Raw genomic sequence first — 12,458 nt, 5'->3', positions numbered from 1 at the left:
CAAATTTTATACACACACCCCCAACACTGTAGTGTAAGCATAATCCACATCCCTCTTCAAGTATTTATACTGGACAAGGCTGCAAGTCTTAATACTGGTCCAAAAGTCAAACAAATGCAGTTTTGTATACATATAGGGGAAATGTTGTTTTCAGGGCCTGCTCAATGCTTTGTAAATTAAAGCAGCAGTTTCTTTCTTCATTTTTTTTGTTACTGATAACATTTGAAAGCACTTATAAGCAGTAAGTGTGCAGATGTTAATCTCAGTTAAAACAAACCATGGGTGGCAATATCTAGTGAGAAAGCTATGACAGAGAATATAAGTAAGCAATATTCATCAGTGGTTCAAGTATGAATGCACATCATCTTTTTGTATACAGAACTTTCTAGCTTAGCCCAGCCGGATGGTAGCTTGGCATGAGCAGCAGCAGAGTTTTATGAGTAACAAAAAATATTCATAGAAAAATATGGCAGTGTTTCTATTGTAAGGCTTTAGTCACCACTATATGATTCGGTCAGCACTATATGAGCCCTGTTAGTGTGACCAGTTTGTTTACCGAACATGAATGAGACAGATATAGGATTGTGATAGCATGTCCTGTCTCAAACCTATGTGCATTTTGCAGATTGACCAGTCTTTAACATATAAAAGAGTAGACAGCAGGGATGAAGATCATGTAGCTCTCAGAGGTTACTGGACTACAAGTTCATCAGCTTTAGCCAACACAGACAATATTAAAGGCTGAAGAGAGATGCAGCCCATGAACCTCTGGAGAGCTACTAATTCACTACTCTGTTGTAGAAGTAGTTTCTAACTCTGAAGAAAGTATGGTCTGATAACACAGAGAAGCCTATATATGTACGTTCTATTCCAGTAGTCTATTGCCTATTGCCAGTTTGTAGACTGAGTGCATGATTTACCAGCTTGATTCCTTCCCCACTTTTCAAAATATGCTATATGAATAGCAATTTAATTTCTTCAGATATAGTTGCTGAAGTAAAAGAGTTTGGATGCTCATAATATGTGACAGGTAGGAACTAAAGAAACTACAATTTATTCTGGTACCTGAGATAAAGGCTAAGCCATAGAGCCTCAGGCATAGGAGCCAGCATTGTGCAGTGGTTCAAGCATTGGACAACGACACTGGGGAACAGGATTTGAATCCCTGTTCAGCCATGGAAGCCTACTGGGTGATCTTGCACAACTCACACACTCTCAGCCTCAGAGGAAGCCAAAGGCAAAACCCTCTGAACAAAACTTGCCAAGAAAACGCCATGATATATTCACCTCAGGGTCATCATAAGCTGGAAACAACAAGGCACATAATATTTTAGAAGTGGTATTACTTACCGTTTGCACAGGATGTGGTAGGAATTCAGGGTTTCATACAGAAAAAAGTTATGGTTTATAATTATACTTTTTTAAAAATGGAGGAAGAGGGGAAATGGAATTCACAAATTTGTTCAGAATAGTTGGAGTTCAGTTCCATGTAGTAACAGTTAAATCCAGTTTTTGCAGTGATGAGTGTTGGTCCTTCTAATTTTAATGCCAGTGTTCACCCATCTGCTGCCTCATACTGAGTAGAATCACTGGCCCATCTAGCTCAATGCTGTCTATGCTAATTGGTGGTGTCTTTTCTCAGACATACTTGGACTGGACGTTCCAGAGCCTGAGACTTTCTGTATGTAAACTGTGTGCTTTACCACTGAGCTACAATAACTTGAAAGTTACTCAGTACAAGTAACATTATCTTTAATATGAATTTGAATGAATTATGTGAATTTTCAGAGTAACAAGAGCATAGCAATTCTCCTGTTCATGAAACAGGATAAGCTTTCTATTTTGAAAGATTATTTCCATTTAAAAAATGCAAAAGTAACATGTTAGTAATGTCTTACAAATTAATGAGTAGTTACTTGTGTGTTATACATTGTTTTCAAATTGACCCTAACACAAGTGTTTGCCTTTAAAAATATTTTTCCAAGCTCTGGCTGCAGCTCCTTCCCTACAATTCTTGATTACTTTTCAGTCCAGTCTGGTCACTTCTTGTGTGCCTTCAAGTCGTTTCCAACTTATGTTGACCTATCATGGGGGTTTCTTGGTAAATTTGTTCAGTATATTGCTAAAACCAGACAGAGGCTACTGTTGGGGGCACATGCATTCCAATAGCCTGATTAATCTTGGTTTCACTTATAAGACTTAATTCTCGCCATGTTCTTAAAGAGTAAGAGAAATGTAATGAAAATTGAAAAGCAGATTAACAGCATGCAGTCCTACACCAATCATAGTAATGATTTTATGCAATATAAACATAGTTTCTGTGGTACTCCTTTATGATATAAAATGTCCTCCAGAGACCACATTTTGAGAAGTACTGTTTTCAGACTTCAAGTAACGGCAATGAAACTAAGGCCCATTCCCCGTGGGCATAAAGTACGTGCTGAGCACGTACTAGGGTTAGAAAGGAGCGTCCTTTCCGGATGCCCCTAACCCTAGTACGCGCTCGGCATGTACAAAATGGCGGCGCCCATTCTACACAGGTGCTGCCATCTTGACGTAGTGGGCCCCTAGCAGTCGCAAGGTGCAAATGACGTCACGAGTGCGCCATTGGAGCCTTGTGACGTCATTAGCGCACTGTAAAAAAAGCCCCTTTGGGGGCTTCTTTTTGTGGCACAGAGGAGTCACATGGTTTGGCTGCTGGGGCTCCTCTGTGCCGCAAATGAAGGCACCGGCAGAGCGCCGTTTTTGGGAGCTCTGTAACGCGCCAACGATAAGTTATAAGTGTTGGTTTTCATTTTTAGCCTTTTTCCTCATGTTTCCTTCTTTCTTTAAACTGTATCCAGAAATTCACTACATGTAGCTGGAAAAGATGCAGCAAAACAAGCTTGAGTAAAGGCGGTCTAAGAAACCAATTTAAATAACATCCTAAATCCATAAAATAGTGATACATTTATTAGACCAACCAAAATACAGGAAATACATAGTAAAAAAGATATTCAACGCTCCATGGGGTTTTTTTCCCATCGTGCAAAGGTGTTAGAAATCAAACAGGAGAAAGAAAGAAAATGATGATCTTGGAATCCTAGGCCTACATTTTGACAAGTTATTATACTTGTTCTCAGTTAAGATGGTATGTAGGGATATACATGTAGGCAGAGGTCATTTCTCCTCTTTTGCCACGGGGATGTGGGAGACTGTGTCATAAAGTCCAGGAAATAAAATTTGAACTCCATTAGCAACACAAAAAAAAAACCCTTCCTTTGAGATTCAGGAGTTTAAATTTTATTTCTAGGACTTTATGACTCTTTGTTGCTGTTTTGTGGATTTTGGGTGTTATTGTACTTGGTTGTATGGCCAGCATAGCTGTTCCTGGATATATTTTCTAAGAAATCAAAATATAGAATTTAGGGTGTATTTGGGCATATTTAAAGAACATATTTATTACTCTTATCATGCCACCCCTACTGCCCTGGGGTGATATGATAGACTATAAGACCTGACACCAGTTTAAAAGCTGTTAAAACTGTCAATGTCAGTTTTATAGAAAAATAGTGCCTATTTGTATATGTAACTGACTAATCTAATTAGATATGAAATACTGGTCAGATTGTGTTCACCAGTGCTATACTTCTTGACTGCATAAAGTTCCTCCAGTTTATAGAAGGAATATTTTATTCCTGGACTGCTGTGTGAGAAAATGGCTTGTATTCCAGTTATGTTCCTCCAATTTAATGTGAGCAGATGTGTAAGAGCTGCTGTGTAACATGTGTAGTCTCTTGGCATTCTGCAAGTGTTTGCATAGCAGCAGTAACAACTATTCTTCTTCCATTCACAGTTCTTTGGACACAGTCATACAATGGAACAGCACTGTAGTTCATTCCCTTGTAGCAAGAAAGGACCACTCTCTAACTGACCTCCTCATTATCCAGATTGCACAAATGAATGGATGCAGCACTTATTGTAAAGTGCATGAAGAACAATAGCTGCAGATATTTTAAGAATTTGGTACAAGAAGGAAAAGAGATTTCTACTGGATTATTTTATCTAAAGATCAGAATTTAAGCCATTAACTCATGGCCAGGCCCCTTTTTATACAATAGTTTGTCTTGCATTTTTGTTCCTAGCATTATTATCAATAGTTGAGACTTGTTAACCCTTTAGTTTGCATAATTACTGTATTCATCTCTCCTTTATTCCTTGTGATTTGTTTTCGGATACAGATTTATTGGTTCAAAGATGGGAAGCAAATCTCTAAAAGGAGTGAACACTATAGGATGCAAAGAGAACCTGATGGGACCTGCTCTCTCCACACTACAGCCTCCACCCTGGATGATGATGGGAATTATACTATCATGGCTGCCAACCCACAGGTAAACCAAGTCTTGGCTCCAGCATAAACATGCTTTTGGGCACAGATCTTTGTAAACAAATCTGACTCTGGGGCAACATAATGGATGAATGATGTCATTTTGGAGCAAATAATGCTTAAGGCTTCTGTATTGGTTTCACATCAGTTGGGTGGGACCACTACATGTTGCCAAGCTGGGAATTAATTGCCATTGGGGAATAATTTTTTTTAACAAGATTTCACTGTGATCTATTTTTGAGCAACTGCTGTTATACTGTCTTCTTAGGCTGATGATTGCATACTGAATAAAAAACAACAGTCACAGACAGATAGCCACAAAGGTATTCTTGCTTCTTCAGGGGTAAAAGCCAAATCCACAGTTGTGCAATACCATTACTAAGACCAACCAAATGCTACAAATTATGCAAGCTTTCAATTTCTCTGGAAATCATAATGATACTAAATGGTACGCAAGAAAATGAAGGGTTCAGAAAAGAACAGAAAATTCCAAAAGTTAGGCCAGATTTTATGGCTGTGACATCTACAATTGGACTCAGTAATACTGAAATACATCCTGGTTTGAGTGGACACTGCTTTCTTGTACAAATATTACTGCTGAATGTCTTTGAGTTGTAATGTGGGTTCTCACAAGAAGTGGAGGAACTATGTTGATTTTGCACTCTCCCCAGCTGTGGCATGGGGAGTATTCACATCCAGTGTGGTGATGATGAGAAATGATACATGTTTTACTACTTAGTGTGGAGTGGGGAATGAAGAACTCCACAGAGGTAACAGAAGAAGCCTTTCTGCTTTGTCACACATTGGCCTGTATCCTTTTTTTTAGTCCTGGTAAGAGAAGAGCCACTTAATCAGTTAGATTTACTTACCAATTCAACAATTGGTTCAATGTGTGCACTCTGGTTGAAAATAACCAACAGGATTCCTGCCATAGTATTCTACATCACTATGCCTTGTACGGTGGTTAAAGTCAATACTGCAGTTTATTTTTGGTTACCATTCTTAACATAGGTCATCCTGATTAAACCTCAAATCAGCCTATGTGTAATGAAGTGACGAATAGATATTGGATTAATATTTAAAGCCATCTACATGCAATTTCTTCAGAACTCTAGCAACAGAGATCTGTCCTTCCCCTAACAGCATTTAGCTTAGGAGGTGAAAAGAGAGTTCTGAGAATTGAAAGGGGCTGGAAGATAGAGAGAAAGAGGGATGGCAGAATGAGAGAGAGGAGGTAATCTCCCCCATTGCTGACATGGAGCTTTGAACTGGAATCTTCTTAAGAAATGCATCCCTCAGCCCCCAAAAGTTCCCCAACACAGAGCTTAGAAAAGTTACTTTTTTAGATTACAACTTTCAGAATCCCCCAGTCAGCATGGCCATTTTAACATTTCTGAGAATTGTTCCAACTCTTTACTAGAAACAGGCTGAGGTTGTCTTTTTATTGGTACATTACATTGAGTTGGAAGGGGCTTCATAGGCCATCCTGTCCAAACCCCTGCTCAGTTCAGGATCTCCACCTAGACCATCCCCAGTAGATAGTGATTCAGCCTCTTACTGAAGGTGTCCAGGAGGAGACCCAACCACCTCTCCTGACAGTTGGTTCCATTTCTGAACCCCTCTCACTATCAATAAGTTCCTTCTAATGTTCAATTGAAATATACCCTCTTTTAATTTAAAACCATAAAGCCTAGTTCTGATCTCTGAGGTAGTAGAGAACAAGCCAGCAGAGAACTCCCTGTAAAGTATTTAAAAAGTATGATGATGTCATCCATCAGTTTTCTCTTCTCCAAGCTGCACATGCCCAACTCCTTCAACCACTCCTCATATGTTTTCTTCTTCATGTCTCTTATCCTTGTTGCTGTTCTCTGAACCTGCTCCAATGTGTCTGTATCCTGCATAAAGTGAGGCATCCAAAACTGAAGACAATACTCCAGATGAGGCCTGACCAGTGCAGAATATGATGGGACTACTACTTCCCTTGACTTGGAAACTAGTTCAGGCTAAGATAGCACTTACCTTCTTTGCTGCAGCATCACGCTGCTAGCTCATGTTCAATTTATGAGCAACAATAATCCCAAGGCCCCTTTTACATGGAGCACTTCTGAACCAAGAATACTCAGTCCTATAACTGTTTATTTGGTTTTTGTGGCCTAAATGTAGATTTTTTTCATTTGTCTTTGCTGAATTTCATTCTAATAATTTTATAATTTTAAAATTAATTTCAGCCCAGTTTATCAAGTTTCTCTTCTTATCTTCCAGTGTCTTAACTTCTCTTCCCAGTTTTTTATCATTTCCAAATTTGATAGGAATTCCCTCTACCCCACCGCCTAAAATAAATACTTGATACAAATATTGGAGAGTGTCAGCCCCAGGACTGACCTCTACAGCACTCCACTTGAGACCTTCTTCCAATATGAAGCACAGCACTTTATTACAACTATTAAGAATGAATATAATTTAAACCAAGGGTAATCTGGTCCTATCCATGCTTACCTAGAAATCTGAATGCAAATTGCTAAGTACAAGAGACTAAGGGATTGCAGCCCAAGTATCTTTTACCAGCCCATCACTTTTCACTCATCCATTCCTGCAGCCTAGGAGGATAAACACACACACACACACACACACACTCTCTCTCTCTCTCTCTCTAATCTGATGAATGAAAGATGGTGGTGTGTAGCACCAAAGATCTTGCCAAACCCAAAACTGCAAATAAGGTTATGTTTAGAAATAATGAGCTCTATTGCTAAGGCACGGCTTATCCTCCCTAAGAGTGTTGTGGTCTGTTATGAATGTTGCTAGGCTACTCAACCATAATGGTTCAATTTCTGCAAAGCTCTAGAGCTCTTAGTGCCTTTTACTGAAAGATGCAGAAAACATAGAGAGTCTGAATTGAAATCAGAAATAATAGTGAAGCGATGAGATATAAATGTTGTTTCTGCATAAAATTAATCACACAGACACAGAAAATTGCCCATATAGATTGCATAGTAGTATTTCCTAAACTGTGTCAGGGCACTCCTCTGCTGCAAGAAACAGTGTCAGTATTCAGCTGTGTTTCTCCATTTTATGAGCAACTTGTGTGTAACCACTACCATCTTCTTCTTTGCCCTCATTACAAGGAGGTTCAGAAACTTTTGTTTTTAGTTTTAAACTAGCCAGAGTATCTTGTTTCAGAAAAACTTTGATTGCTTTAATTTACAGTTGGTGAACATGCCAGGATATTAAACTGTGTTTTGATGCTGCTGCTTCTATAATTAAATTACACATGATGAGTTCAAATAAGTCCAGATCAAGTAATGGTTTGTGATCTTGGCTTATTTCCTAACAAGGATCGGCAACTTTTTCTAGGCTAAGGACTTAATTTGATTTAAGATACAAAGGAGCCACAGTCCACTGGTGGACAGGAACAAAGACAAAAGGGCAGGGCAAAAACGCTAGCATATCCTGCTAAGTCTATGTAGGATTGCAGGGCTTGGAGCAAAGGAAGCTTCCATATACAGAGTCAGATGGTTGGTCCATATTTCGGGCAATATTTTTTTCCAGCCTTATCTGGAGATATTTGAGGAGAGATAGAAGATGGGACCTTCTACGTGCACGGCATGTGCTCTATGAGCCTTAATCACCAATCATTCCTTTAAGCAGTGACTGAAAGTAATGCTCTTTTAAAATTAAAATTAAAAACATTCTGCTTTAATTCTTCTTTGGCTATGGGACAAATGATGCATGATTTATGTATTTCTTTTGGAAAACAACCAAAGAACCCTCTGGATGTGAATCTAGGAGTTTATTTTATTATGCAACAAAGAAGAGCATATATGTGGTTCAGCCAGTCATTTATATTCTCTCGTCACTGTATCAATTCCAAATAAACACAATTACTGTATGTCTCCTGGCATTAACGTTCCACTGTGCATTTAACAGTATATTAGACACTAACGACCACATTGGATTAATGCATAAGCTATTCACACTGGAAGATGTAGATTCCAACTGTGTTATATCATCATCAAATGGAAATACGGATGCTTTTTAATTTTAACACTAATCGAAGTATGTCGATAGCCCTCAGAGCTAATACAGATGTGCACTGCCTTGACCTATGACTACAAGACCTATGACTTTCAGTGAAGATTTAAGTAAACTGATAATGAGCTGACCAAATTAGTATTTTAGAAACAAGTCATAGAAGGGAAACTTTCAAAGTGTATATAGATGCATATTTTTAAACTTTGCTAATTGTGTACATTTTCTTATTAATTCCGCTGTGAATTGCATGAAAATCCTGTTTTGGAGGTGGATACATTACCCAAAGTGGGCATGGGAAACTATGTTTCAGTCAATGTTGTACATAATATTAACTGCAGTTCCACCATCTTGGCATGGTACTGTTTCTACATCTGACTGATGTAATACCTATACCCATGTACCTGTGTTTGACTCCAAGCTTCAGTCCAGACTGTGATGTATCCCCTCTTGTGGTGGAGAGGTGCTGTGGTCTCTACAGTTGATAACATGGGTTTACGCTATTGGGGCACTTGCTAAGTTCATGCCCAGGCAGGATGGTCTCAGACTGCCAGTAACTCTTCCATGCTTTCAGTGTCTACTTACCTTCCCTCAGCTTCAGCAAGCAATAGTGGCAGCAAGGGGAAGGAGCATAAACAGCTGACCAGCATGTATTTACCCTGTAGATAATGGAGCTTAGATTCAGGAATGTGTGTCAGTATATGAAGGAGGGATCCCATTCTGACCTTCTTGCCCAAGGATCTTTTTTATTTCTTTCATTTAATTTCATTACCATCTTGCTTAACTTTGGAAATGTCCTTTGTGGCTGCTGTACACCAAGGAAGGGCATATAATGGACTTCTGGTTCTGTTGCCTCTTCCAATGTGGACCATTTGTGCAACCCCTCCAGGGTTCCAGGAGGGAAAATTGATCCCCAAAATAACTACTGTTGTAAACCCTTGTTATCTAACCTATGTTCTGTTTGCATACTCATTGAATAGGCATCCCACTGCCTTTCTGTTGAGTCTCTCTGTTCTTTGGGATCTCTTCTGGCCATCTCTCCCCACCCCCACCCCACCCCCAGTCAAACTGTGGGTCTTGTAGAAAATGTAGTTAAAATGTTATGGATATGGGTGTAATTGTAATAAGCACTGTTTGTGGCTATTTTGTTTTTACAGACATGTAACTGCCAAACATTAACCACGGAGAGTCTGTTTTGTGTGGCAGCTTTTTAAAATATATAATTTCTCAATTTGTGTCTCTCCTCTTGATTCATAGGGCCGAGTAAGCTGTACAGGAAGGCTGATGGTTCAGGCTGTCAACCAGAGAGGACGCAGTCCACGAACACCGCCTAGCCAGCCTCATGTCAGAAGGTACCCTCTTCACAAGCAACTGCATTATTTCTCAAGATGTCAAGATATGTTTGTGGCTTCATTACTGGCAGAAAAAAAAACTTTCCACTTATTTACCCATAATCCTTGTTTCGATTGCCAAAGTTATTAACAAAGCAAGTAGTTCTTCATGGAAGGTTTTGTGTTTATCTTAATCCTTCTTGCATATTTATGTAGGGCCTACAAGTTGATCTCATTGAAGACTGTGAGGGAAATTCAATGCTCGAAGAGTATTGCCTAAAAACTCATGTTGAAACTGAGAGTATCTATTTACTTCTACAAATAAGTGTATTTTTTCAGCTTTTACAATATTTATGGTCCTTGTTTGTTTGTTTGATTCCTGTTGTACTCAATGGCCTTCAGGTAGCTTACAATAACAAGCTTAAAACAGAAAAAGTAGAATAAAGTGGGGTTGTGGAAGAACATAAAAACAGAAAATAATAAATTGATAAGCTTTTCAAAATTAAAACCTAAGGACAAAAAATAACTAAAAGAATATCTAACATTATTAGAAGCTATTTAAGATATGAGAGGACAGGTTGCTATGACATTTTGGGTCCCCCTCTGTATAGTCACAAAAACTGAGGACACTCACAGAAGTGCATTGAAAATACAGTATATTTCAGTTGACAGGAAATATTGTGTGGAATAGAGCAGTCTTTAGATAATGAGGTCCACCAGCATTTTTGTAAAGATTAAAAGTCCTATAAAATTAGCTAAAAATTGTTGGGTCTGTTTTTTGAGTGCATCTACACTGTAGAAATAATGCAGTTTGACACAAGTTTAACTGCTATGGCTCCATCCTACAGAATCCTAGGATCTGTAGTTTTGTGAGGCACCAGCACTCTTTGGCAGAGAAGGCTAAAGAGTTTGTAGAACTACAAATCTTGGGATTCTATAGGATGGAGCCATAGCATTTAAAGTGTTGTCATAACATTATTTAGGCAGTGTAGATGCACAAACAATGAATTGTAGGAGTTGCTTCAGGCTTTATTCAGCTGTACAGATTGGAAGAGTTGTTTTTGGAAATACTGCTTCCTGAAACACCAGCCAGCAGACCATTGTCCATGCTGCCTGGAGTATTCCATTGGCTGTCATTCTTCAAAAGAACATAGCCAAGCACTGTACAACAGATGTAAGCGTTTTGCATATGCTCACTGTACTAAATATAGAAACTATGCATGGGGAGTGGGGGTTGCACATCCCTAGACACTTTGCATAGTTAACATGGCAAATATTAATAAAATTCAGTTGCTGCATAAAGTACAAAATATCCTTAAGTAATCTTGTCCTGCAGTTAGTGAATACATTTTGGTGTATCTGTCTTCCCACCTACATGTGGTCAGAGTAAAGGAAATTCAACTCAATGTGAGGAAAAAACATGGGTAGATCTGCCTTTTGTGGACAGCAGAACTACTTTCACGGAATGCATTTCTTCTCACACCACAGCTCACTCCATGTATTAGGGTCCCTAATCCAGCATGTTCAGCAAGGTAAAATTTTTGCTGTTGTGTAAAGATAGGACAAGAAAGCCTGCATCCACCACCTTAATTGCACATGCTTCAGTCTGAATCCAACCCATGTTCTGGGAATTCATTATAGGGCTTTTTTATGGTTTCCATTAAAAGCTTTTCCACAGTCTCTCTGCTGTAGAAAGAAAAGAACAAAAAAAGCAATGTAAGAACATAAAAGTGGCATGTCAGTGTATGAGTACATGCTGACATGTTTTCAGACATCACAAAAATGAAAAATGGAAGTGGTTGTGATAGACAAAGGGAAAGTGGGAAAATGGAGAAGGATGACCTGACCATGATCCATCCCAAGCGAAGCATTTTTGAGTTCCATCCATTTTCATTGAAAGCACTCAGGATTTGCTTACCGTATATACTCGACTATAAGTCGAGAAATTTATGCCCCAAAATGGACTCCAAAATCAAGGATCGACTTATGGAAGGGTCAATAGGTTTCTACTGCTGATTAGGTTAATTAAAAAAAGTGCCCATAAACAGCTCCCCGTTTGAATCCCGGTGCCGGCAGCCTGTCCTCTCTCCGAGAGAGAGAGAGAGAGAGAGAGAGTGTGTGTGTGTGTGTGAGAGAGAGAGAGAGAGAGAACTCCTTCAGCCTTCCCTCACAGCTGGAGCTAAAAGGAGCTACTGAGGGAAGGGAGAGGGATGCAGAGACAGGGAGCATGCCCAGGCTTGGACCCCGTTATGCAAGCCATGGGTCTGGAAATGCTGGGCTTAAAAGCAGGGAGAAAGCAAGGCTGGTTGATGTCTTCCTTTTTTTTTATTTTGCTAGGCATGGGTCTGGAAAGACTGGGTTTAAAAGCAAGGCTGGTTGATGTCCTCCTTTTTTTATTTTGCTAGGCATGGGTCTGGAAAGACTGGGTTTAAAAGCAAGGCTGGTTGATGTCCTCCCTTTTTTTATTTTGCTAGACAAGGTCTGGAAATGTTGGGCTTAAAGGCAGGGAGAAATCAAGACTGGTGTCCTTTTTTTTTGCAAGCCATGAGTCTGGAAATGCTGGGCTTAAAGGCAGAGAGAAAACAAGGCTGGTGCCCCCTTTTTGTTTTGCAAGCTGTGAGCCTGGAAATGCTGATGCAAAGAGGTGTGTGTGTGTGTGTGTGTGTGTGTGCACCCAGATTTGTTTCCCCATGCTGATACTGTGACCCTTATGAGAGGTTCAATGAGGGAGA

The 12,458-nt window shown here is 39.4% G+C and overlaps 1 protein-coding gene across 7 annotated transcripts in view; it reads left to right on the top strand.

Moving 5' to 3' along the window:
• Nucleotides 1–12,458, top strand: part of PALLD (palladin, cytoskeletal associated protein) — a 304,050-nt gene that overhangs the window by 276,723 nt on the left and 14,869 nt on the right. For all 7 annotated transcript variants that reach the window (XM_042468271.1, XM_042468270.1, XM_042468272.1 and 4 more), the window contains 2 exons: nt 4,221–4,370; nt 9,653–9,747. In XM_042468271.1, the coding sequence (XP_042324205.1) occupies nt 4,221–4,370; nt 9,653–9,747 (245 nt within the window). The remainder of the gene's footprint in view (nt 1–4,220; nt 4,371–9,652; nt 9,748–12,458) is intronic.

Source organism: Sceloporus undulatus, chromosome 5, assembly GCF_019175285.1.
Source record: "Sceloporus undulatus isolate JIND9_A2432 ecotype Alabama chromosome 5, SceUnd_v1.1, whole genome shotgun sequence".
NCBI lineage: Eukaryota > Metazoa > Chordata > Lepidosauria > Squamata > Phrynosomatidae > Sceloporus > Sceloporus undulatus.
This window is presented reverse-complemented; position numbering and strand designations above follow the sequence as displayed.